The 27,362-nt window shown below is 37.9% G+C and overlaps 1 protein-coding gene across 3 annotated transcripts in view; it reads left to right on the top strand.

Annotated features, from left to right (window-relative positions):
* mtss2.L (MTSS I-BAR domain containing 2 L homeolog) overlaps positions 1 to 27,362 on the top strand; it is a 77,052-nt gene that overhangs the window by 32,042 nt on the left and 17,648 nt on the right. The window contains exons 3-11 of one of the 3 annotated variants that reach the window (XM_041590254.1): positions 1,371 to 1,444; positions 1,703 to 1,787; positions 2,235 to 2,326; positions 2,868 to 2,942; positions 5,972 to 5,977; positions 12,604 to 12,761; positions 18,021 to 18,128; positions 19,944 to 20,041; positions 20,769 to 20,967. In XM_041590254.1, the coding sequence (XP_041446188.1) occupies positions 1,371 to 1,444; positions 1,703 to 1,787; positions 2,235 to 2,326; positions 2,868 to 2,942; positions 5,972 to 5,977; positions 12,604 to 12,761; positions 18,021 to 18,128; positions 19,944 to 20,041; positions 20,769 to 20,967 (895 nt within the window). Of the gene's footprint in view, positions 1 to 1,370; positions 1,445 to 1,702; positions 1,788 to 2,234; positions 2,327 to 2,867; positions 2,943 to 5,968; positions 5,978 to 12,603; positions 12,762 to 18,020; positions 18,129 to 19,943; positions 20,042 to 20,768; positions 20,968 to 27,362 lie in introns of all 3 variants that reach the window. The other 2 variants (XM_018258083.2, XM_018258084.2) reach the window with 2 other exon arrangements.

The following is a 27,362-nucleotide window of genomic DNA, read 5'->3' as shown; positions in this document are numbered from 1 at the left end:
GAGGGAAACAAGGGGGGGGAGGTCGGCCCACGGGCTACTAGTTGGACATCTTTTCTCCAAGGCATACGTAGGGCTTTTCATTGCATTTTAAAGGGGTTGTTCACCTTTAAATTAACTTTTCGTATGATGTAGAGAGTGATATTCGGAAACAATTAGCAATTGGTTTTCTTTTTTTTATTATTTGTGGTTTTTTAGCTCTTTATTTAGGTGCTCTCCAGTTTGCAATTTCAGCAATCTGGATGCTAGGGTCCAAATTACCCTAGTAATCATGCACTGAATTAAATGAGAGATTGGAATATGAATAGGAGAGGCCTGAATAGAAAGATAAATAACAAAAAGTAGCAATAACAATAAATGTGTAGCCTTCCTGAGCATTTGTTTTTAGATGAGGTCAGTCATTTGAAAGCTGGAAAGAGTCAAAAGAAAAGGGCAAACTAAAAAACTAAAACACCAATTGCAAAATTGCTAAGAATTGGACGTTCTATAACATACTAAAATTTACACCTATGAATGCTTCCTCTTTTAGATTATATAATCAACATTGTTACATTGTGTTTTTAGGATAGCTGTACCCGAATTTTTTGGTAGAATAATGCATAGCAATCACAGGGTTTTACAGAAGCAATTTTTTGCTTGATGTCAAAATCTAGTGCTAAGTTTCTCATTGATTTCCAGTTCCCACCTTACCTTCTCCATGTTCACAAGCTGATAACTGAAGCACTAACCATCAGCAGCAATTCTCAAGGGAACTCTTTATTCTTACCTTTGAATCTCTGCCTTTGCTTTGGTGTTTTTTTCTGTGGCTCCCTTTCTTTATATGGGAAGTATTTCATGTTGAATCTGATTTACACATGTCTTCTTTTCAGTATTGGATGTTACATTGTAGTGAATATAAATGCTTGCATACTAAATTTACTCCTTGTTCAACCAAAGGACCTGTTTTCCATCCAACAGCAATGGGCAGTTATAGTCTCACGTAAAGACGATGTTGATGTTTATGGAACCAAAACAATGAATTTCCAGATTGATATCTGATTACAACTTGTGCAGATATCAATCAGTGACCAGTGTAGTTACTGAACCACATTGGTATGCAATGTGTGGCCAGTGACATCTAGTGACTTTTGGATGATTTTTCCATGGGCTAAACTTTAAGCCAATGGGATAAGCTCAGCCAACTGGGGAAGCCAAATCAGCAAACCCTGATCACTGTTAAACCTGGCTAAATATTGCCCTTAGAGTTTCCACAGTCTACCATTAAGGAAGGTTCTCACTCTTCTCACCACAAAACTTTACTTTATTAATTTTTCCATTTGCCGTCTTCCTTTCTTCCTGCTCTGTGTTCTTTACATTGCCTTCTCCTTTCTCAGGACCACAGTGCTGGCTGCTGTTGCCTTTCTTGATGCCTTCCAGAAAGTGGCTGACATGGCGACCAATACTCGAGGTGAGATTAATGCCACAAAATCCTGTATGCTTCTGTTTAATAAGGAGCCTAGAGATGCATTTAGGTATATTCTCTTTAACTTCTATTGTAAAAAAATCTCTGGGCTCAAATAATATTAGACAAACAATAAATATCAGATAGATAGATAGATAGATAGATAGATAGATAGTAAAAGCTAAGAAATATTAAATATAGTAAATACAACTGTAATAGTCTCTGAAATGCTGCTTGGCAGTAAACACCCATGTTGCTTTGCAGGAGCCACTCGTGATATTGGATCAGCACTGACCCGGATGTGTATGAGACATCGAAGCATAGAGAGCAAGCTAAGGCATTTCACAAAGTAAGAGACTGACAGCAGAATCTCTGCAGCAACTTGACTTTTCATTTCACCCCCACTGAATATAATGACTGTCCAGGTCATCTTGAATAGATGAACATTTCCCCTTCTTATCATCCCAAACGTGCTGAATACAGCAAACACCCCCACCTTCCCCTTAAACCCTCCTCCCCCCTCCTCAGAAACAACACTATGCATGCTAATATGGGAAGGTTGGTTTATTATCTTAAATAAAACAGTTGATCATATATGTAAATATATATTTGAAGGTATATATATTTGGTGTAACCTCATTATTTTACCCTGCATTGCTTCTTTCCCCAGCTCTGCTGGAAAATGACAACTTATGCTTTCTTTTATTTAACATTTGTTATCAGTTGGGGGTAAATGTGAAACTTCAATAAAAACAATTTTGAAAAAAATGCTGATAATGTTTTTTCTCTTCTGCAGTGCTCTCATGGAGAGTTTAATAAATCCACTTCAAGAAAGAATAGAAGATTGGAAAAAGACAGCTAATACACTGGATAAAGAGCATGCCCGAGGTAACAAAAGTAAACACCGAAGGACAGTGTTGTCCCCTTTCCTGTCTGCCCTCATGTAGTAAGCTGCTTGCACAGTATTACTTACATTTTTGGTGCAAATTATATTCTCTCAATCAGTTGCAAAGTGTCCATATTTTCCTGAGAGAGACCCTGGTTTTCAAAACCTGGTAAAATGTATTTCAGTGCTTCTGTGTCCAATGTACAAAAGAATACAACAGAAATGAGTAGTTATAGAAATTGCTATAGTTATTGAAAATGTAGAAACAGGTACTCGCAGTGTAATGCCGATAGCATGCAAGTATCCATATTTTCAGTAACTATTAGCTCACTTTAGACCTTTAGGACTGAGACAGTGGTTTTCCTCTAACCAGTACCCATGATACCAAACCATTACACATTGCAAGTAAGAGTCATATTATATTCCATTATATTATATTCCATTTAGCCTAAATCCAGCTACGAAATGTCCTTGGAATTGTTAAGTATGCCTTATATAATATTTCTGATCCTTCTGTTCTTCAAAAAAATGTGTCTCTTTCAGAATACAAACGGGCACGTCATGAAATCAAGAAGAAATCTTCTGACACTCTGAAGCTACAGAAGAAAGCGCGCAAAGGTGTGTCCTCTATTTTCTCACTCTCCCCACATACTGACCAGCCCACAAATGGCACATAATTGAACTGCACTTGCCTTGCACCCTAGTTCTGTCTATTGATCAAATAATAACTTCCTCTTCTGTCACTCCCCTTTATACATGCAGGACATCCATCTGTATCTATAAATGCATTTAATAAAATGGGGTTTTATGAAAAGCGATTGCCTAAAATATGAATTTGTTCATCAATTTGCCTTAGAACCCCAATTAAAATGTTAGAGCTTCCCGGGGCAGAAAACTCCCTAAACCCCCATCTGATTCCTTTGAACATTCTCTAGTTCTAAGGGGATCAATCACAATACCAGAATAATGGCAGACCTTCCATTTTACAGCCCATGATCACCCACCTGGTTTGCCAGCCTTCTCTTCCAAGAGCATTTTAGATTCCAATATGTAATTATGTAATTGTGGAGAACATTGGTGTTTATGAATGAAATGATTATTTTAGAAATCTATATTCTACTGTATATATTGTATGTTAGTAATAATGGCCACTATGCCAAATCTTTAGATTTACTTGATACACACCACTATGATATAAAAGGCATGGCAGAAAAGGGATCCACCTCTGTGTATTACGGTACTGGACTGATGCTTCTCACAATATTGTAATCAGAATTATTTACCCAGAAACAGAACTGATTTAATCCTAAACCTGCTAAAGGGGAACGGGCTGTACTGCACTGAAACATACTACATAAAGCTGTAGAAGCCTATATCTTCCTATTCTGCATTTTTCAGCAGGATTCAAATCTGGCTGAACCATATCCAAAAATTTACATGACTTTTCTTCACACAAATAAGGAATTCAAAAATGTCTTCCTTTCTCCCTAATTTACATTTGCAAATTTGGGTTCAGATTTGATTTGGAATCATTCACAAAAGATTTGAGATTCAGTCGAATCCTAAAACAGTGGATTCAGTTGAATCCTAAAATAGTGAATTCAGCGTATCCCTAATGAAGTCCTCATTGTTTTAGGGATTTACCAATTCACCACACGAAGATGCCTAAATAAATAAACTGCTGTAGACAGTTCTTACAGCCATTTACCTTCGACAAAGTGCTGATGTGGAGAATTCACAAATATATGATTCTACCCCACAAATCAGGGACATACAACTTCAGGCTTGTTATCCCCAATCACAATAGAGGGGTGCAATGTCACAGGCAGAGCACCTGTCCAGAGTAAAATAGCTTTCATAGTTTCTCTTTATCATCTGAAAAAGGTTTAGGTTATCCCTGTTCGATCTCCTCTCTAATCAGTTCTGTTCAAAGGCTAAAGGTTGGCATGTAGACAACTGGCACTACTTTTCGAAATTGTGTTTGGTGAAAATGCTAATGCCAGAGAGCTATGCAGTGCTGCTTCAAAGTTAAATTGCATCTCTCAGCTAAAGAACAGTAACCCCAAAACATGATTGTGTTTTATATGCATTTAATTATAAATTACTGCTAGCCTGAACTGGTAACAACCGTGTGTTTGCTTAAAAAAACACAATGACGGTAGCCATTTAAATCCATTAGGGCAAAAAGGCACATTTACACTGCATATAATCTGCATAGAATACAGTGGTTTTAGTTCTTACACAGGAAGAATAACACGGAATAAACATTGTTCATGGCTGTGTATAGGCCTAGAGTAGGAAAACTTCTCACGTATAAAATGTTGCCAGTGAATAGTTTATTTTTAGGTGCTCAATCAACTTTAAATATATTAAAAAAATATACATTCTTGATGTTACCGGTCCGTTAATGTTGGAGTCTATCTCTGCCACCGGTTGTTCCACAAACCATTTCTACACTTGGAATACAACTTAAGTGCCTGCTTCATCATCTTTGAAACATCAGTGCTTCCAACGATACTTTCTATACTTATGTATTATAGGGAGCATTTGGTGGTGCAGTTTTGCAGTTAAAGAATAGGGGTGATTGCATCTCTTAACCAACAGCCAAATTATGAATATTTGTAGATAATAAAAATCAATTTTTTTGTCTGAGACAATTTAGAACTGACTCATTTGTCAAAAACTAGATAGATGGGCACATGGGCAGTAACCCCTGGCAACCAATCAAATTTTTGCTCTTATTTTCCTATTATTGACTGAATGGCTGCTATGGGTTACTGACCGGGGAAGCTTTGCCCCATGTTGGTACATAAGCCTTACTGGCTGCAAAGGCAGTGAACTTTCTAGAGTCTGATTGACGACCATAGCTCATTTGTCGATACGTTAATTAAATATGAAATGTGTACATGGTGCTGCAGTTTCATGGGGAACAGCCTTTGCGGTCTGTATATAAACAATCCCCACTCTGTCACAATTGTTTGCTGTTCATTACTAAAACGTGAATGCCTATAAATTATTGAATGGCTAGCCCAAGCAGCTTTTATAAAAGTGACATTGTATTACAGCTAGATAAAACCTTGCCCTGTGAATATTTCAGATATAAGGTACTTGCATCTCCCTGTTGTCAACATTTAGTCATTCTGATAGGCCAAGCAATAAATCACTTGCGAGGAGGTGACATATAGCCTGAGACACAGAGCATAACACAGAGCAGCCCATGAAGGCAGTATATTACCTACAGCACATGACATAACCTGGTTACTGTTATTGATACATTATTTACTGCTCTGTTGATACACCAAGCACACAGGACCATTTTATTACATAAGGATAAGAGGAAATGATTCAGCCTATCCTTAACTTTTTCCTTTAGATTCAAAATGTTTTAACCCTTTTCTGCTTGCCGCATGCCGCTTTTTTTTAAATTAACCACACCTCTGCCACACACAGCTGTACAGTTCATGGAAACCTTTACATTGAGACGTGTTGTGTATCCCTATATATAGCTAAGCACTGGATATGGGTGGGGGTCAAAGTTGACAATGTGTGATGGGAAGGAATTTATTTTTTTTCTTCTTGCTTGTGCCTTCTCTCATATGTATCTCTCCTTTTTTCTTCTGTTTTCCCTCATCTTTTTCCTGTAGAAGTTCTTGGTAAGTAAATGATTTACTATGAATTCTGTAGAACATTTTTGAAACTGCTTAGATACCATTGCGCAGTAGTGGACCGACACTAACCTTTTCTCTAAGAAATAAACACGTGGCCCAAGTTCAAGCTGCACATTATTATGAGGAAAGACAAACAAGCATTAAAGTATATCAACCCTTCTGCCATTTGACACAAGCACTAGATTGAGCTTTGTGATGTCTTTTCACAGACTTAACTGAGAGTTATTGAGAAATGTGATTGTGATTTATTTCCCCATATCACTATAATCTCTGTTATGGGAAAAAGACTGGACTTGACATAACTTGTCACAGTACAGCCTTTTATTGCCACATTGGCGCAGTGACAAGAACTGAGGGGACCAAAATTCATAATGACCCCTGTTCTTTATCAAGCATGAAAGCAAATACGCCAATGGAATGTATGTAAAGGGTATCTGTTTCATGTAATAACCGATCAGTGTTTATGTCTTGATATATTATAATAAAAAATAGTATTGATTTTTTTGTATATATTTTATTACAAATATGCATGTTTATTACATGTGGGTGCCTCCATGATCATGTTATGTACGTAATGGAGACAAAAAGGAACACCAAGAGCCCCAATAGTGTAATATGTTTTTACAGGGAGTAATGGTAGAGTAAACAAGTTAATACTCACAAACCAGGGTTACCGATAGGCAACCACTGTATAGGCAGGTGGGGAGATTATCCTGACCCCACTCAGGAATAAAACGTCGCTCTCTGTAGAAAAAAGAAAAAGGGGATGATACCCCTCCACTCGGGGTGGACTCGATATAGTAGTAAGACAAAATAGAGGCGCCAAAAGGATAAAAATATAATTTGTAATGAACTTACCTCCTCCAAGCAGACACCAACGAAAGTGGTAATTTTCAATAATAGTTTATTCACAAAACAGTATTGCACTGTTTTGTGAATAAACTATTATTGAAAATTACCACTTTCGTTGGTGTCTGCTTGGAGGAGTTAAGTTCATTACTACCTCCTCTGAATTACCCATTGGGTTTTTAAGTGCTTTTAGCTATTTTTATCCTTTTGGCGCCTCTGTTTTTTCTTACTACTATGTTATGTACGTGCCTAGATGCGCTTAAACCATTCTACTGCTCTAAGAAGGCTATATAAGTCAGATAAGATTCATTGTAGTCTACATTAAAGGGACAGTATAAATCTTTTCCAACATGAATAGGGATTTTTACATATTCACTTAAAGGAGAAGGAAAGCTACGGAGGCATTTTATTTGTTTAGAATAGGAGCTGCAGTATTAATGTGGTGTGACATCACTTCCTGCATGAGTCTCTCCCTGCTCTTGGCTCAGATTACAGTAGAGAAGGGAGGGGTGGGGGGAGAGGAGCAAACTGAGCATGCTCTTGCCCAGGGCAATGAGGTTTAAGCTGAAGGCAGGAAGTCTGATACAGAAGCCCATGAGTACACAATAGAAGGAAAGAAATGCTGTGTTTCTTTTGACAGGGGACTCAGAGCAACATTACTTTGGGGGTTTACTGGTATATTTAGATGGACCTTTCTGATAAGGCTTACTTAGTTTTAACCTTTCCTTCTCCTTTAAAGGGGAAGGAAACCTCATCGGCGCTAACCCCCCTCCCCCCTCCCGTGTATTGCCCCCCCTCCCTCCTCCCCCTGGCCTACCCCTCCCGCTGGGCAAATGCCCCTAACTTGTTACTTACCCTTCTGCGCAGGTCCAGTCCAGGGAGTTCACAGCCGACATCTTCTTCCACGCGATCTTCTTCCTCCTTTGACCTGCGTTTTGGCGCATGCGCAGTAGGAGCATCTCGCCGGTACGGATCTACTGCGCATGCGCCAAAAGTCACGCACATGCGCAGTAGATCGTACCGGCGAAATGATCCTACTGCGCATGCGCCGGTCAAAGGAGGAAGAAGATCTCGTGGAAGAAGATGTCGGCTGTGAACTCCCTGGACTGGACCTGCGCAGAAGGGTAAGTAACAAGTTAGGGGCATTTGCCCAGCGGGAGGGGGTAGGCCAGGGGGGAGGAGGGAGGGGGGGCAATACACGGGAGGTTTCCTTCCCCTTTAAGTAGACATTGGGGTCATTTATAAACACTGGGCAAATTTGCACCTGGGCAGTTACACATGGCAACCAACCAGACCAGATGTTTGCTTCCATTGTTCTGCCTGCAGCTGGCAGAAACAAAATCTAATCACTGATTGGTTTCTCTTGGTTACTGCCCAGGTACAAAATTGCTCAGTGTTTATTAATGAGCCCCAATATCCGGTAATTTTTTGCTCTAAACAGAATTTGAAAATGAAACTAAAGCCACATTATTCCTGCCTGCTCCCATAGAGCAAAGTCAAAACAACCAGCAAAATACTAAGACACGCCTTGTCCCAATGTTGAAAAAGTAGATAGTACAGAGTAGATAGAAAAGTGCATTACTGACATCCCTCAGCAATTAATCCATCAGTAGTTCTATTAAAGGCTCCTGCTAGTAAAAAGGTTGACTTATATGCCTAGCTTCTGAACTGTGGCGTTGCTTCCATATGTCATGGAGACACCCATATATAATAAACATGCAGAAAATATACAGTTTCTATCAGCACATGATAATGCAGTAGTTTTCATTTCCCATCTTACAGTAAAATAAGAAACTGTGATGACCAAAGAAAGGCACAGCATACTGTAAGGCAATGTCCTAATCACAGAATCACAGAATGCAGTTCCTTCCTTCCAATGATAATGTGTAAGGACCATAGTTTAGAATGTAAACTATCAGGTTTTTTTTAATCAAGTTCAGTACCTGTCATATAAGAATAGACGTACACCCATTAATTATTTGAGGGTGTGCTCGAGAATGGGAAATTAGTAGACTTGCAAAATATTCCAAATTAATAGTTTATGGTTTACCAACCCAATAGGGAATCTCTGGTGCACAGTATGGGAATTACCTGTTTATGCATACTTTGTTATGCACTCAAATCATTAAACCAAATGTGAACACAATACTTGATTTTGTCCATGTTGATTCAGCCTTTACATCTGCACTGTATCCGGTTCTGCACTTCGTTTCTTCTTTTAATAACTCCTCAGGAAATCCATGCTCAGCAGATTTAGACTGCATCTGGATATATCTGTCAGCACAGAGAGAGTTCTCATTAACCACGTGCCTTTTGCTGTTTAATTATGTTTTAGAGTACAAAAAGGGTGTGGCATTTACAATAAAAGTATGTATATATTAGTGGGATACGTGTGCAGGTTGGCATGTAAGATTTTACCTTTATGGTATATATCACATCCAAAATTCACATTGTCTCAGCACATGTATGTAAACTAAATATAAGGGCCAAAGGTGCTGAGACCTTTAAAGAATATGAGTTTACTCAGCCAATGTCAACTTGATAAAGGATAAATATGTAATTTAAAATATTGTGCTGTATCAAGCAAAAGCAGTTGAGGGAGACAATGAGACAGACATGCATGTTAAATGCATTTATTCACATAACAGATAACATTACAACTCATCAGAGAGCCCCATAGTTGAGGACAAAAGTTGTTTTGGTACAAATGAACAATTGTCTTAGTCTGCAAAAGGAGCTCTTCACTGGTTTTGGAAACAAATATATATTTCCAAAAAAGAGTGTACACATAGCTTAAATGGGTAGTATTTGTAAACTCTTATTTATGTAAAACCACCTAATTCCAAAAACAGTAAAAAGTATCAAATAATTTGCTAATTTTATTACCAGAATTACTAAATCGTATTTTAACAAAATCTCCAATGTGATACATACAGAATTAGTAGCAGTCTTGATAGTTCAATTCCAAGGTTGCCTTTGGTACTTGTCTTAGGAGCACATCCCCAAATTATACATTGGGTATTTTTGCTTTTGCTGGACATAGAGAAGACATACAAACTATCCTAGATATCAGAGCTGTCCAGCTGGAGACCCGTAGACCGGAAATTGCCCTCCAGGGGATTTTCATGATCCTCAAACTGTCTAAGGGCGTCATAGACTTCTTTGTATGACATCATCTGTGCTATAAATTCTACTTCTCACTTTGGGACAAATTCACTAAAGAGCGAATTTTCCCCTGCAAAGGCTTCTCCACACTTTCTGCCCACTTTGTTAGGCTTTACCACTATGCTAATTCACTAAAAGTTGCGTCACGGCAGCTGAATGCTGTCGAAGTTTCGCTAGCGTAAATTCGTCAGCGCAAGCATTTCATAGTGAGCTATTGCTAACGTTTTTTTCTGCCTAGCAAAACTTAGTACATTTATGCTTAGGTCAATTTGAATATGGCAGGTACATATATATCTTTATTAGAGATGTTGGTGCAAATACTTGAAGTGGCCACTTATTATCTCAAATGTTCAAGGAAGCAAAATTAAGACCAAAAAGATCCTCTAATCACACAAAGCAACAATTAGGAAGTACAGGGAATAAAATTCACAGGAGAGCAAAATCGTTAGTGTAATGGGGTGATAGTAACACTTTTTAGGGCAATGACACATGGTGTTATTTGTTGCCCACTTATTGCAGCAACAAAACACCAGAAAATACCTTGCCATGGACAATACTGGGAATTGCCTCATCTAAAACACTCAAATTGCTCACAACAATGTGGAAGAGAGAAGAGGCTACTGTCCGCTGTAGGGCCGAAATCAGCCAGCGGATTTCAGCTAGCTGATTTCAGCCCCATTGGCCCTAGCCTTATTAGTTTCTCTGTATACTTTCTCCCTTGGCAAACTAATCAGTTCATATGGTTTCCAAAACCACAATGCTGTCATTTGAAATTGAAGCTTTCAGACAGTTTCTGACATTCAGATTTCCTCTACTAATTTCAACACAGGGTCTCTTTTCATGTATTGGCTATTTCTACTGGGTTGCCCAACTCTACTTTAACTCCAACCTTTTCAAAGATAAGAGGTGGTTCCCTTTCCCCATCCTAATCTGAAAATATCCTAAACATGTCTATTATTGTTGATGACTCCACTGTTACTCCATGCCCGGTGCCATGATCCTGCCCTGTCCTTCACTCCTCATATCCAATCAATAACTAGATTACGCCACTTTCATAGGAAAGTGCATCAAAAAGGAATACATCGAAAATATCTTAATTTATCACAAAAAATGTCACCAAAATTGTGATTCAATATTGCAGGAATTTGGGGGAATTATTTGTCCCATCCTGAAACCCTTAGAGACTAATTAGCATTTATGGCAATGGCACATACTGGACACATTTTACACATTGCTCAAAATCATCAATCCCCCCCCATAAACACATAGGAGTCACATAAAGATATAGCATATAACACAATTCTTTCCTAAAAGCACAAATTATGGGAGATAGTTATTGTAAAATTGCCTTTGCTACCATTTGCATATTTCCCATGGGCAGTGATGGCAAGCAGTTTTTGTTGAATTTTAGTGAACTTGCCCTTTGGTCTATACGATTACTAGCCCTATGGCTAGTAAAATTTAACTACTGAAAAAAAAAAAATCTTGTTTGTTGCTGCAGTTTACCCACAAACTCATGCAAACTCTGACCAATTTGCTACATATTGCCAGAAGCATATTTACAGTAACAAATTTACTACATATGGCCAGAAACATAGATTTTCTTCTATTCACTTAGTGAGAGAGAGAGAGGTTATCTACTTAGTGAGATTTATAACCTGCAGTGAGTGCCCTATTGAACTGCAGTGACTGGAGGCAAATATTTCTGAGTGCTCTTGTTTGTGCTTTCTCCTAAGCATCTTCATGCATAACCATTTCCCATAAAACTTATACCTTAATACAATGTACAGATATGGCTGTAACAGTTATTAGAAACCCTGGCTTTTACAATTGGAGATCTGTGGCAATAGGAATGTCCTCGATTAATAAAAGATTAATTTATTATTCCCACATTGGGAAAAAATATTGAATATCCTACTCCTTTTTTTTTTATAAACTTAAAATAAAGAAAAATCATGGTGCAATGTTACAATTTACAATTGACAAAACACTTTTCAACTGTCACTAATTTCACAAATGGTAAATAGCCACTGATTAGATTGTTGGCACAGTTACTATTTTCACTGCTCAGCAACTGTAGATCCCGCTTACAAAGGCGCTGTACTGGACATTCATAAGAGACACGAACTGTTTCATCTAAATGTCGGCTTTATTTGTGCGTACATAGTGGTACAATATGTACCACTGACAGGGTGAATGGGGCTTGCTGCCATGCTGAATATTAAATTTTTTTATATTAGGGTTTGAATTTGCTCAATGCAGCTGAAACAGAAAAATATCATATATTACTACAGCACTGTACCACAAGCAAACAAGGCAACAGCATCAGCCTAAAAAAGCAGAGGGAGGTATTTGTTTTAGCTGATATCCAGAAACGGGATGACTTACCTTTGGCTAATCACATGTTGTTGAACTATAAATTCCAGCATTCCCTGAAACAGTATGCAGGGATTTCTAGTTCAATAAACCTAGAGAGCAGCGCATTGAGCATGCCTAGAGCAGAAATATGTAATTATACATATTATATTCACAGCCATCTCTGTCATGTGTAATCCTGTAGGTCTATGAAATATTTACTTTTTTTTTTCTGCCTTTAGGAAAGGGGGATCTGCAGCCCCAGTTAGACCATGCGCTGCAGGACGTCAATGACATGTACTTGCTGCTGGAAGAGACAGAAAAGCAGGCAGTGCGCAGAGCGCTAATTGAGGAGCGCGGGCGCTTCTGTTCTTTCATTGCACTGCTTCAACCTGTGGTGGTAAGAGCAAACACCTCTAGATATTAAACATTATTTAACAACAGCTAACTATGTATGCATATACTGTATAACATATACCAGCATACATTTTCTTCGGCACACCACTTACTTTCTCTTACTGTCTCTCCTTAGGGTGCATTCAACTCCTCCAGCTACTTCCAAGCCAAATTTCATACAAGATTCCCATAGTGAGGAAGCACACCAGACATTTGGCTTTGCCTTTTAGAACATTTATTCAGCAGAGTTGGCACAAGCTTTCGGGGTCAACCCCACCTGAGGAAGGGGTTGACCCCGAAAGCTTGTGCCAACTCTGCTGAATAAATGTTCTAAAAGGCAAAGCCAAATGTCTGGTGTGCTTCCTCACTATGGGAATCTTGCATATACTGTATAGTCATTACATTAACTCAGCTAACAGTCTCAGTTCCACATAGCACTAATGCCTACTTTTTAGGATATTAATGAGCCTAGGAGGCATTAAAGCTTGTTTATCAGATAAATGGGATTTGCACTGATAGTGTTTTTTAATGCAGGAGGTACTGTGAAGGGGATGGAAATTATATAGGTATCCAACTTCTGTTGATGGCTAAGCATTATGGGAGTTATAGTCTAGTAACAATTAGCCTGCTACTTTCTTTCTGTTCTTACATTGCAATGTAAGGTCAAAAAGCCTGTAACACAAAACAGATCCATTAAAAACACAAATCAGGAATGAAGACAATTTCACAATGGTGACACTTTGGCAAATCATTCCTCACCACTGAACTCATGGGTAACAGTATGTAACCCTGCTTACCTTGAGGTAAGGGCATGAATTTAATAATCCTAATGAAATTAATGAGGCCTAGGCTGGCAAGATTTTAGGAGCAGCATGCTACCCAACCACATTCTAATTTTTTGTGAAGCAATGGGGACAGGCAGAGATTTGACAGCTCTTTAAATCTGCTGTGCACCAAATCCCCAGTGCTCCGCCATAAACCTGTGCATACACACACGTGCAAATGAGGTGGGGGCCACTGTTGTAGGACCATTTGGCCTAGGAGACCAATGTCATACATCCGAACCTGGCCAGTTCTGTTTCCAGCCTATGATAGGGTTTATACAACTCACCAGATGTGTTGCAAGTACTTTTCCATGTTGGCCATACTTTTTCTATCCATGTTGCAGAATGGATGTAATGGGGAAAGAAAAAGTGGGTCATTTACCAAGACCCAGGGAAGTGCAAGAGTACTAAGGGACGCAAGCACAGCAGAAGAGAACTCCCCTTTGGTGCTCATTCAGGCAGTAATTCTTTCTTTGCTCTTCACCTTGCCCCTGATAAAGAAAATATGCATGGCCTTTCAATATGGCCACTTCCCAAAGGACCTTTTAGAAAATAATGATCATGCTGACAGTAATAGTATCCAAATGAGGCATTCAGATCTAGGAATACCTCTACATTTTACTCAAGTCTTCAAACCTATTTTGCTACAGCTATATGTTCAAGAGATGTTGCCTTTATGAAAAGCTGGTAAATATATAGAAATCTGACTTAACCCTGGCCCAGACTTGCAGTATTTAAGGGTAATGACAGATGAAGGTTTTTCTAACACAGAAGAGAATTATGGATTTGAAAAAATCAATAAAAAGCATTCAAACTAAGAGACATAAATTTTGTGAAACAGTGTCTGTGTCTGTGCTGTCAGCTTTGCCCAAGAAGGATACAGATAGAATTCTTAGTACAGTTGAATGGTGATAAATCTCAATTAAATTGTTTGCCAGTCAGTCGGATTTATATTGGTGACTTCAGTAACTGGGGGGGAGGGGGCACACCCCTTGGCAGTGTGGCTTGGTGCCACCACTGTTTCTACAAAAGAAGTAAAAAAAAAAGTACAAAAGATAGAGAAAATAGGCAACCAAATCTAAAAGTTGTTTTCATTTATGACCTGTACAGCCATGTTTCCTGGGTTTATTAAGAAGAACCAAACACTTTTGTGTAGTTAGGGGATCCAGTTACTTGTCTCTGCATGGTATAAGGATGCAGATTCTTAGAACAGTGGAATGGCTATTTTTAGACAACTTTATATTAATTGATTTGATTTTCAGTGGAGACTAAAACAGGATTCACGTTAGTGTCTTCAGTCACAGAGTTTGGGCAAGACTTTCAGATCCTGCAGAAAATAATACTGGATACATCTCTTGCTACTGATCTTGATGAACTTACAGGCTGTGGATTTTTCAATGAAATACACAGTCTACCACCCTTGGAGATTATTTATGATTCCAAATCTTATTTCAGAAGACCCCCGATCCTCACCCTTCAGTAACTTAAATGGAATTATCAGATGCAACAATTAACACTCTTTCACAATAACAAAAATCTACATTAACATTGTGTTATGGAATCTGAGGCATATGTCATATGTGGTGGCAAGAAAATAGCAGCGACTTTAAAAAGAAAATGTGTGGAGCAAGCGATTGAGTTAGTGCAACTTGGTGTAATCATGCATCCAGCTCCTAATACTTTAAGGTCCCAGATTTCAGCTATAGCAGCGATATAGGAGATGCCACTTGCTTTTAAATCATTGGTGGTAAGATTTATGCAGGCAGTCAGGCGAATCAGAATTCAAGTTGAGGCAACAGTGCCACCATGAGCTCCAGTACATAATGCAGCTATGATGTATCTCACTTAGATTGTATTTGTATTGGAATAAACTGCTTGTTTATTGTGTTTCATTCCCTTTTGATTTCTACTGATTTCCTATCTGGATAAGATGGCTTTCTGGACAGACAAAATCATTTTGCCCATACTCATGCATGCTGTTTACTGCTTTAAAATATAGATTAAACCATATTTTTGAAAGCCAAAATGAGTTGCTACTACATTATATACCTTAAATATTTGAAGATCACCTAGAAGCCACTTCTCAAAAATGAGACAAGTAGAAACTGACAAATTCATTCTGATCCAAGTGGGTTCCGTTTAGCAGTGGGGCTTTGTGCCTCCACTGTATTATCTTTCTACAAACGAAACCTGTTCATTCAAGAAAATTACAAAAAAAGATAGGGAACCAAGTACAAAAGTTGTTTGAGATGTAGTAAGGAGATCCAATCACATATCTCTGTATAGCAGGAAAACCGGTCACTTTTCTCTTTGTACTTTACTTGGCATATTTACGATTTCTTTTACTTTTTATGGTATGGGGTTCTATAAAGGATACAATTGCTTGTTATTATAATGTACAGCACACATATGAAATAATAAATTGTAGCTATTTTTTTCTGTTGCAATGACCCTATGTAAAGTAGGGATGCACCGAATCCAGGATTCAGTTCAGGAATCGGCCTTTTTCAGCAGGATTCGGATTCGACCGAATCCTTCTGCCCGGAGAACCGAATCTGAATTCTAATTTGCATATGCAAAATAGGGATGGGGAGTGAAATCGCGTGACTTTTTGTCACAAAACAAGGAAGTAAAAAATGTTTTCCCCTTCCAACACCTAATTTGCATATGCAAATTAGGATTCGGTTTGGTATTCATCCAAATCTTTCGCAAAGGATTCGAGGATTCGGCCGAATCCAAAATCCCTAATGTAAAGAGACATCATATTTACATCTCTTATGATCTGTTAGGTCTGTCTCAGCCCTGGCAGATGTATATTTACACCAAATGTCCCCTTTTAGATATATAACAGCACAATAATGCATTGTTAAATTATTAGGCATTCTTTGGGCATTGATATTTACAGAGCAAAGAACATTCATATTGCTGCAGTGACATATTGAGGGTGACACACATATTACCAAGTATATTGGGTTTCACAATATGATGTATTTTATTAAAATATGTTCCTTTGCTCTGCTTTAATACAAAGCTCATTCCCTATGATTGAAGCCCCTATTCTTTATGATGTACTTTAAAGGTACCTAACTAAGGTTTCTTCAGTTCGAATTGAGAAGATTTGTACTCATGCATCAGACTAACCCATATGACACACTGCTTTGCCTTTATGGGCCAGTTATTATATAAGTCTGCTTCATCTGTGCTGCCACCCAATACCACATTTGTTATTGATTTTAGTTGCTGATTATTTCCCTGCATCCCCTGCACATCTGCAGATGGGAACTATACCAAAGAAGAAGCACAGTTTGAATTATCCTGCTCTGTGTAATGCAGCAGTTCTTTGCATGTGTGTTTTACATGTGTGGGTTTCCTAATTATATAAATTAGAATTTTACTATTCTAGGTTAAATCAGGGGTAGGCATTCTATCGGCCTCCAAATTTAGAAATATTTTCTACTTATCACCATATTTTCTATTGCCAAATCATTCTTTTTAGCAGCATTCATGAACCACCCTCCCTTCATGTTTCTTGTTACTAAGACTAATGTGGTTGCTGAATGGTCTTAATCGAAAATATGAATTCTCACTGTCTGATGGCTGCCTGACAGCCCACATAAATACTAATTAAATAAAATAGAGTGAACAGGGCACACCAGTCTAGCAAAAAATTATCTTTTATTACATAGCTTTATAAGTGGGGTCTTCGTCAGGGGCACCTGCATTTTCTAATTTTGCATGTGCACCTGATGAAGACCCCACTTTTGGGGTTGAAACATGTTGGTTTCTTTTTGTATTATAAAATATAATTTTTTCGCTAGACTGGTGTACCCTGTTCGCACTATTTTATTTCATTTGAAAATATAAATGACATTTCTAAATGTTTCTATTCGAATTCAAATTCCAGTCTTTTCATGTTTTCAGTTTTACTTTATTTAAGAAAACAATCTGTACATTTCAAACAAGAAGTATTTGTATTGATTGTTCAACCTGTTACTGCATTGATATTAGGGATGCACCGAATCCACAATTTTGGATTCGGCCGAACCCCCCAATCCTTCGTGAAAGATTCAGCGGAATACCGAACTGAATCCTAATTTGCATATGCAAATTAGAGGTGGGAAGGGGAAAATATTTTTACTTCCTCGTTTTGTGACAAAAAGTCACGTGATTTCCCTCCCAGCCCCTAATTTGCATATGCAAATTAGGATTAGGACTCGGTTCGGCCTGGCAGAAAGATTCGGTGCATCCCTAATTGATATGCTGTCCTCACAAAAAATAAGGGTAGTAGTAGTAACTAAAAAAGAACAGAATAGGAAAAATATATATATTTTTTATAACGTGTGCTTTTGTGGGAATTAACTAATTTAAATACATCACTTGCTTTAAGAATGCAAAAGATTTTTGTTAACCCTACAGTTTTTGCATCTCCTTTACTGCAGAATGGAGAGATTCACATGCTGGCAGAGGTCACTCACCTCCAAGCGATCATTGATGACCTAGTGGTGCTGACAGATGAACCGCACAAACTGCCTGCAGCCAGTGAACAGGTCAGAGGTGCAAAGGGTGGGGTGGCTCAGGGTTTCACAAACTGTATATTGGTAGTGGCAACCAAAGCCTTGAAAAATGCATGGGTCAAAATAAAATCTAGATGCAAAGGACTAGATTGAACTATTGATCATATCGCCTTTTATATACACCTTTATTTATTTTAGTCCAAACCTCCTGGTTGTAACTGATGCCCCCCCCCAGCCGTGGCCAAGTGGGCACCAATTCATGGTGAGGGCAAGGTAGCCTTTGCTTAAGGGGGTGCTATCAGTTAAAAACCAGGGCATGGGGTTGCTGATAAAATCCCAGCTACAGACTGCTGTCCTGGCTGTGCTTTACAACCTATATGTTATGCCATGAAAATGTAAATTAACTGGGCAACCCAGGATTCCGTCTGCTTTGCGTACAAATAATGATGTATGTATATATATATATATAGTCACTGCACACAAGTTTCCTCAGTTATTGACCAGGCACATGCTAAACAAAGTAGTATGTAGAACACAAATAAGCTGCACACAGAACTTGCTTACCGTATATACTCGAGTATAAGCCGAGTTTTTCAGCACCCAAAATGTGCTGAAAAAATCTACCTCGGCTTATACTCGAGCCAGTATAAGAAAAAAAACCCTCTGGTCGATGATATACCGGTATTTTGAAGACCGCTGCCTTACCGGTAAATTTGCAGAACTACCGGTATTAGGAACGTTGAGAGAGGAGGAGGCGCCGCCATGATGCATGCTGGGAGCAGCTCCGGTAACCGTCCCTCCGCGTGCATCACCACCAGCACTGCTGCCGCCTCCCTGAGGCGATGTGAGGGGCTGGCAGGAGGCAAGAAATTGCAGGGTCCCAGTATCCGGGAGGAATATACCCGACCCCCACCTTTACTGACCCACTGCCTGGGCCTACGAACAGAGTGCCGCCCGGATCAAACCCAGGTAAGAGCGGGCGCGCAGCAAAGTCCTGCGACTGGGGACAGGGAGCGGCTTAAAGGAGTGCGGCGGTAGCACTCCCTCACTTGCGGAAATAATAAGCTCTTCTTCCCTTCCCATTTGTGCTGCCTGTGCACATAGCCATGACAAATAAGGATGTGTTTTTTTTTATAGGCGCAGTTAATACAAAGCCACTTCATGCTCCCTGGGGCCAGTTCTGTGAAAATAGAATAAATAAAAGAAATGAGATTCAGAGGCTAGTGTTAAAAGAAATCCATTTATGTACAAAAATATTGCTTGGCCCTTCTGGATCCAATATATTTGTGTTGCAGCTACAATAATTTGCATGGTGTATATTAGCAGTGTTTCATAAAAACCTTGATTTGTTTATTTTGGATTAATTGATGGCAAGCTCAGGGCAAAGGTACTACATCCACTGCTTTCTGCCTCCTCTGTGCCTTGTCATTATTGTGTGGGGAGTGTGTGTGTGTATATAGTATATGTGTGGGGAGTTTTTGTGTATAGTACGGTATGTGTGTGTGTGTGTGTGTGTGTGTGATTAGGCTTATACTCGAGTCAATAAGTTTTCCCAGGTTTTTTTGGTAAAATTAGGTACCTCGGCTTATACTCGGGTCGGCTTATACTCGAGTATATACGGTACTTATAGTTTTATTCTTCAGATATTTTGGTTGTCTACATTGTTAGCAACTTCCAAACAGGGGCTTAAATGTTGAACGATAAACCACAACAATATTATTTAGCAAGTCATTTGTGTGCAGCTTATTTGTACTCTCTGTGTGTGTGTGTGTTTGATTATAGTAATATTTTATTGATTAAGGCGGTATGCCAGACACATAAACATAACCTTGCTATTGATCTTAACAGGTTATTACAGACCTAAAAGGTTCAGACTATACATGGTCCTACCAGACACCTCCCTCATCACCAAGCAGCTCTGGGTCTCGCAAATCCAGCATGTGCAGGTATGTCTGCTACTTCGGCTCATGGAAGAGGGTCACAGTGTGAGGTTCTTCGTTTTTTGCGAAGAATGACATTTTTGAGTCTAAGGCAGTGGTCCCCAACCAGTAGCTCGTGAGCAACATGTTGCTCTCCAACCCCTTGGATGTTGCTCCCAGTGGCCTCAAAGAAGGTGCTTATTTTTGAATTCCAGGCTTGGAGGAAACTTTTGGTTGCATAAGAACTAGGTTCACTGCCATACAGAGTCTCAATGTCTGTTGACAATCCACATAGGGGCTACTAAATGGACAATCACAGCACTTATTTGGCACCCCAAGAACATTTTTCATGGTAGTGTTGCTCCCCAACTCCTTTTACTTCTGAATGTTGCTCATGGGTTCAAAAGGTTGGGGATCCCTGGTCTAAGGAATGCCCGAGCAAATCATATAACACCTTATTAAATTTTATTTTGAGGAACATCAAATCCCTTATCTTATTACTAGGCTTTAAATATATATATATGCATTGTAGATAATAACATCCTGACATTAACTTTCCTTTCTGATCTCAAAAGTGTTTCTGATACACTAATCCAGTGTTATTGCTACCTCAGGCTAATCAAAATTTGAAGCATTTAACATTTCGTTAAATTGTGCCCACTTCACTGCCTCACTCCATCCATCTGCAATCCCTTACACTCTTACCTTATAAATAATCTGTCCCTCCCTTGTTTTGCCCATCCAATCATCACAGTTCAAAGACTACCCCTTCATGGCCTGCTGCTGTGCACCCACACTCACCAGGTTCCGCGTGTCGCTATCGCAGCCTCCCGCAGCCCACTGGGGGCCCTCAGCGATTGGTCAGTGTTTCCTCACATGATTCTGGATGCAGTTCTCATGAAGCCAATTATTCAAAGCCACCATCGCCGATGCCGTCCGACATCACTAGTCAGGTAATATACTGGAAGTTCTCATAGAATATTTTAATATGCTGCCAGGAGATTATTTATCATACCTCAGTACATTTAAACCTAGCTAGAATTACATTTATGTAGTAAATATGTTTCAGAGATTTCTAAAATTAGCATGGATTAGCCAAAATGTACAATGCATTATCGTTGTGTATACATATGAGGGTCACCATCAATTCTTCATCATATATAGTTGTTAATATTAATCTCTGCCAGACCAAATCAGTATAGACACTAAAGATCATGGGGCAAATTTACTTCAAATTTACTTCAAATTTAGTTGCGCCAGCGTTGACTTCGCTGCACTTCGCCAGGCGTAGATTTGATGTGTATGATAACAGTAAAGCAATGTGGAGTAAGACTGGCATTGACCATATATACAAAATCAATATTTTTCTGCTAAAGAACCGGGATCATTTGGTGGAACTGAAAAATTTCACAAAGAAGTAAAGAAATGTGATATAAAAAGACTATGAAACAGCGTGGTTAAACAATCAAGATACATACATTCTGCATAAACCGGTACGGAAGAATTAAAAAAAAAAAACACGGTGGTTGTTTCAGACATAGATGCGCAATGGCAAGCTGATATTGTATCTATGATAGATTTTCAGAAATATAATAATGGTATCAAGTATATTTTGACGATTATAGATGTCTTGTCGAAGTACGCCTGGAGTGTGTGTCTTTGTAACAAATCGGCACAATCTGTGAGAAAAGCATTTGAACTGATGACCAATTTTTAATAGTATAACCAATACATTAACCATAAAATGACCATAAAACTATGAGTCAACTCATAGGGGGTTAGTTATCAAAACCCAAATTTTTCGGATTTTTTCAAAATGAAAAAGTCTGACTAAACTAGAATCCACGATTTGACCTTATTTATTATTAAAAAAGCTAACAGCTAAAAATGCTAACCTTGACACCACACCCCTCTAATATTCCCGCAGGGTAGGTAGTAGGTCTGGGTTTTCTCCTGGTGTCCCACTGGCCCAGTCTGATGCTGGGTAAGTGACTAACAGTAATGTGTAGTATTTAATCATTGCTACTCAAAAGCACAAATGAAAATCTCTCATGTGCCAAGGCTCTTCTACTACCTTGTTAATTATTCTGTGAATCAACACCCAATTTAAAGTTGTCATACGCAATGGCAGATATTCAGATCAGTTCTACAGATTGTCTAACCTAGTATTAATAAATCGATATTGATACTCAAATGTTGCTGGTTTTGCCCATAGGCTGTACAATAGTAGTAATTTACAGAAAACTTTAGCATCTAGCATTGGCATAACATTCCAAGATAGATAGTTTGGCATTACCATAACAAATGGGGAGCAGATATGTAAATTAAGTCATTCATTATTTACATTTTAAGAGGGAAATATGCCCAAGGGATTGTGCTTTAGAGATCACTACCCAAGAGCAATGTTTGTTGTCATATTGGATTTGAGAGAAACTGATTCAATTCCCATTCCAGACACAGATCAGCCTAAATACAAAATCAAATTTTTTTATAAATGTTATTTTTTATTTCATGTTGTCCACATTATTACAAACTTGGAAAGATATAAGGAATACAAATTGCCATGTGCCCTATCATTTAGACCTCTAACTTTTCTGTTCCATTTTCTTTGTTTGCTTTCTTGTTTAAAAAAGCAAAAAATCGCCATCTTTTCTTCTTCTTCTTTTTTTCAACTTCTTCAACTTTTCCTTTTTTTATATCTATTTCAACATCATTGTCTTTTATATCAGGACTGGGATTTTTTTCTTTCTCTGCATTCTTTTGCTTTCCATTGGCTTCTTTAACTTTTTTCTTTGAAAAAGAGAAAAGTCTACGTTTCTTTTTCTTTACTTTTTTGGTGTCAACCGCATCTTTTTCTTGTAGCCCCTCCTTTGGCTCAGTGACCTGCGGCTCAGTAATCTGCTCATGTGACTCTTCAATATTCACAGGACTGGGATTATTTTCTTTTTCATCAGTTTGAGGTATATTTTCCCCAGCCTTAACCGCTTCTGCTATTATTTCAGTATTTGCGGTTGTAGGTAAATCAACCAGTCCTAAAATATAAAATATCTCTGGGTCAATAAACTGTTCCTGATAATAATCAGCAATATTGTACCATCTGGTATACGCATGGCTACTTTGTGGATAGTACTCTATGCAGACATATATATTCTTATGAATATGTTACCCCTTAGTGCCCACTCATATATATTTCATATACTTGCAGCTGATATTGCCCTCACCCACTTTTGAAGTATTAATACCGGAGAACATAATAAAAATCATTCCCCAATTACATTAAAATATGGTATGAGCTCATGCACAGTATTATGGATAATCAGGAGAAAATATTTACCAGGCACATAGATGACGGTATGTTTCTCATCAGGAGATTCCACTGCAATTAAAAAATAAATAGTTTAAGTTTTTCCTATATTGAGACTCATACATAGTAATACAGTATATTTAAGTATTTACAGGGAACATTATGTCCTTATGAGCATTAAGTTGAAGCGCTACTTGTTTTTCAAACTAGAAGAAATAATTTTTGCAAATGTTTTTTTATTCTCGTGGAACTTTCTATATCAAGATAAATATTGTAACCAGAAAAATCAGTGTTTAGACCCACTTTTTTACCGACATTAAACCTGCCTCTGCCTTTCATGGGGGGTCATGTGAATGTAAATGGCCCATTATAATTACACGGCTTATGGTAAGGCCTGAGTTGATTGGATATTAAAGGAACTGTTACTTCCAGCAGCACCTGTGTATTCACTCTAAGCATAAGGGCTGGCCTAGAATGTTGAGGCCATAAAGGCCTGGCCTAGGGCAACAAGATTTTAGTGAGCGCCAGTTGTATTCTAAAGAAAACTGGGAACTCGTAGTGCTATACATGTAATCCCCAGTGCTCTAGCCCAAGGCAGAAATCCGGTCCTGCATAACAGGTTTTTTGAGGCATTTGTTCATGTTCAGCAATAATATGATATATATATATATATATATCTATATAATGAAAAAAAGGATAAGTACTAGATAACAACAACTATATATTCATTATATTATTTCAAAATATTTAAAATAAATAGGGAATATTTATGTAAATAAACTTAAAGATAATTTGTTTGTATATATATAAAGATAATTTGTTTGTATATATATATAAATGCTGTTGGTGTCTGCACTCGATTATGTACGAGGCAGAGGTGCAAGATCAATGTATTATATACAAAATGATGAAGGATGAAGATCCTTCATCGTTTTGTATATATATATATATATATAAAAAGGCTATGAGCTACAATAGGGCTGTCTTTCCTGTATTTTCTCTGTTATTCCCATCATGTACAATATATGAACACCTTCCGCTTAAAGGGAGACTTTTCTATATATATATATATATATATATATATATATATATATATATATATATATATATATATATATATATATATATATATAAAACCCCTTGTGTTTTAACTTACAGCTAATTGTTGTGCTCTTTAGCTCCTCCTGCCACTCTTCCTCTTCTTTCTGGCTTTTTATCTCTTGCCTGTTAAACAGATGATAGAAATGGTGAGACCAATCAAACCCTATGTTCCCTGAGATTCCATTGTATTACAACGTGCAATTTAGTTAATGACATACTCACCAAACACCATGGAGGAGGAGTATGAAGGCTGCTACACCCAAGAGTAGAATTACTGCAAGGACTATTTTCCCAATGAGAGGCCATTCATCTGTAGAAAGAGAGAATGCATTAGTCAGTAGAACTCCAGTCACTATATTTGAACCCATGTGAAAACCCTAGAGAAATAACCCTCTTCTGATGCTAAATGCCCCACTTGATCATCCAGTCTCTCAAACCCCTATGAGAAATGACACTTGTATAGAACTCTCTGTGGGGCAAGGAAACTACAGGGTTTAACAACAGGAGGTGAGAACGGACAGTATTTATGCAATGAGGGAATTCTGCAAAGAACATTCTCATTTTAAATAAATAAAGTCCAAAAACAAGTAATAAATATAAATAATATATATATATATATATATATATTCTTTATGTTTATTTACATAAATAATATAATGAATATATAGTAGTTAGAGCACTGGGGATTACATGTACAGCACTATGAGTTCCCAGTTTTCTTTAGAATTCGACTGGCGCTCACTAAAATCTTGTTGCCCTAGGCCGGGCCTTTATGGCCTCGACACTCCAGGCCGGCCCCTATGCTTAGAGTGAATACACAGGTGCTGCTGGAAGTAACAGTTCCTTTAATATCCAATCAACTCAAGCCGTGTAATTATAATGGGCCATTTACATTCACATGACCCCACATGAAACGCAGAGGCAGGTTTAATGTCGGTAAAAAAGTCTAAACACTGATTTTTCTGGTTACAATATTTATCTTAATATAGAAAGTTCCATGAGAATAAAAAAACATTTGCAAAAATGATTTATTCTAGTTTGAAAAACAAGTAGTGCTTCAACTTAATGCCCATAAGGACATAATGTTCCCTGTAAATACTTAAATATACTGTATTACTATGTATGAGTCTCAATATAGGAAAAAACTTAAACTTTTTCTTTTTTAATTGCAGTGGAATTTCCTGATGAGAAACATACCGTCATCTATGTGCCTGGTAAATATTTTCTCCTGATTATCCATAATACTGTGCATGAGCTCATACCATATTTTAATGTAATTGGGGAATGATTTTTGTTATGTTCTCCGGTATTAATACTTCAAAAGGGGGTGAGGGCGATATCAGCTGCAAGTATATGAAATATATGTAAGTGGGCACTAAAGGGTAACATATTCATAAGAATATATATGTCTGCATAGAGTACTATCCACAAAGTAGCCATGCGTATACCAGATGGTACAAAATTGCTGATTATTATCAGGAACAGTTTATTGACCCTGTAATATTTTATATTTTAGGACTGGTTGATTTACCTACAACCGCAAATACTAAAATAATAGCAGAAGCGGTTAAGGCTGGGAAAAATATACCTCAAAAAAGAAAATAATCCCAGTCCTGTGAATATTGAAGAGTCACATGAGCAGATTACTGAGAAGCAGGTCACTGAGCCAAAGGAGGGGCTTCAAGAAAAAGATGCGGTTGACACCAGAAAAGAAAAGAAAAAGAAACGTCGACTTTTCTCTTTTTCAAAGAAAAAAGTTAAATAAGCCAATGAAAAGCAAAAGAATGCAGAGAAAGAAAAAAATCCCAGTCCTGATATAAAAGACAATGATGTTGAAATAGATATAGAGAAAGGAAAAGTAGAAGAGGTTGAAGAAAAGAAGAAGAAGAAAAGATGGCGATTTTTTGCTTTTTTAAACAAGAAAGCAAACAAAGAAAATGAAACAGAAAAGTTAGAGGTCTAAATGATACGGCACATGGCAATTTGTATTCCTTATATATTTCCAAGTTTGTAATAATGTGGACAACATGAAATAAAAATAACATTTATAAAAAAATCCACTGAGTTTGATTGTTAGATTTTGTATTCAGGCTGATCTGTGCCTGGAATGGGAATTGAACCAGTTTCTCTCAAATCCAATATGACAACAAATATTGCTCTTGGGTAGTGATCTCCAAAGCACAATCCCTTGGGCATATTTCACTCTTAAAATGTAAATAATGAATGAATGACTTTCTATATCTGCTGCCCATTTGTTATGGTCATGCCAAACTATCTATCTTGCAATGTTATGCCAATGCTAAATGCTAAAGTTTTCTGTAGATGATTACTATTGTACAGCCTATTGCCAAAGCCAACAACATTTGAGTATCAATATGGATTTATTAATACTAGGTTAGACAATCTGTAGAATTGATCTGAATATCTGCCATTGCATATGGCTACTTTAAATTGGGTGTTGATTCACAGAATAATTAATAAGGTAGTGGAAGAGCCTTGGCACATGAGAGATTTTCATTTGTGCTTTTGAGTAGCATTGATTAAATACTACACATTACTGTTAGTCACTTACCCAGCATTAGATTGGGCCAGTGGGACACTTTATTGTATACACACACACAGATATACAGAGTCTGAAGCAGCCCTGGTCAGCTATAAGGTAACTTTTTATAGAGGCTGCTCTGATGTTCTTCTGCTTAGGAAAACTGTGTTATGATAAGTATGATTGTAACTATAAAGTAGATCTGGTAAAATTTCAATATAGCGGTATGTATTTTAGTATGTAAAATAACGCCACATTTTCAACTTGAAAATGTTCTGTTGAAACTAGGGATGCACCGAATCTAGGATTCGGTTCGGGATTCAGCCAGGATTCAGCCTTTTTCAGCCCAGCCGAACCGAATCCTAATTTGCATATGCAAATTATGGTGGGGAGTGAAATCG

Source organism: Xenopus laevis, chromosome 4L, assembly GCF_017654675.1.
Source record: "Xenopus laevis strain J_2021 chromosome 4L, Xenopus_laevis_v10.1, whole genome shotgun sequence".
In the NCBI taxonomy this organism is placed as follows: domain Eukaryota; kingdom Metazoa; phylum Chordata; class Amphibia; order Anura; family Pipidae; genus Xenopus; species Xenopus laevis.
Note: the sequence above shows the minus strand (reverse complement) of the source record. Positions and strands in the feature narration are given on the sequence as shown.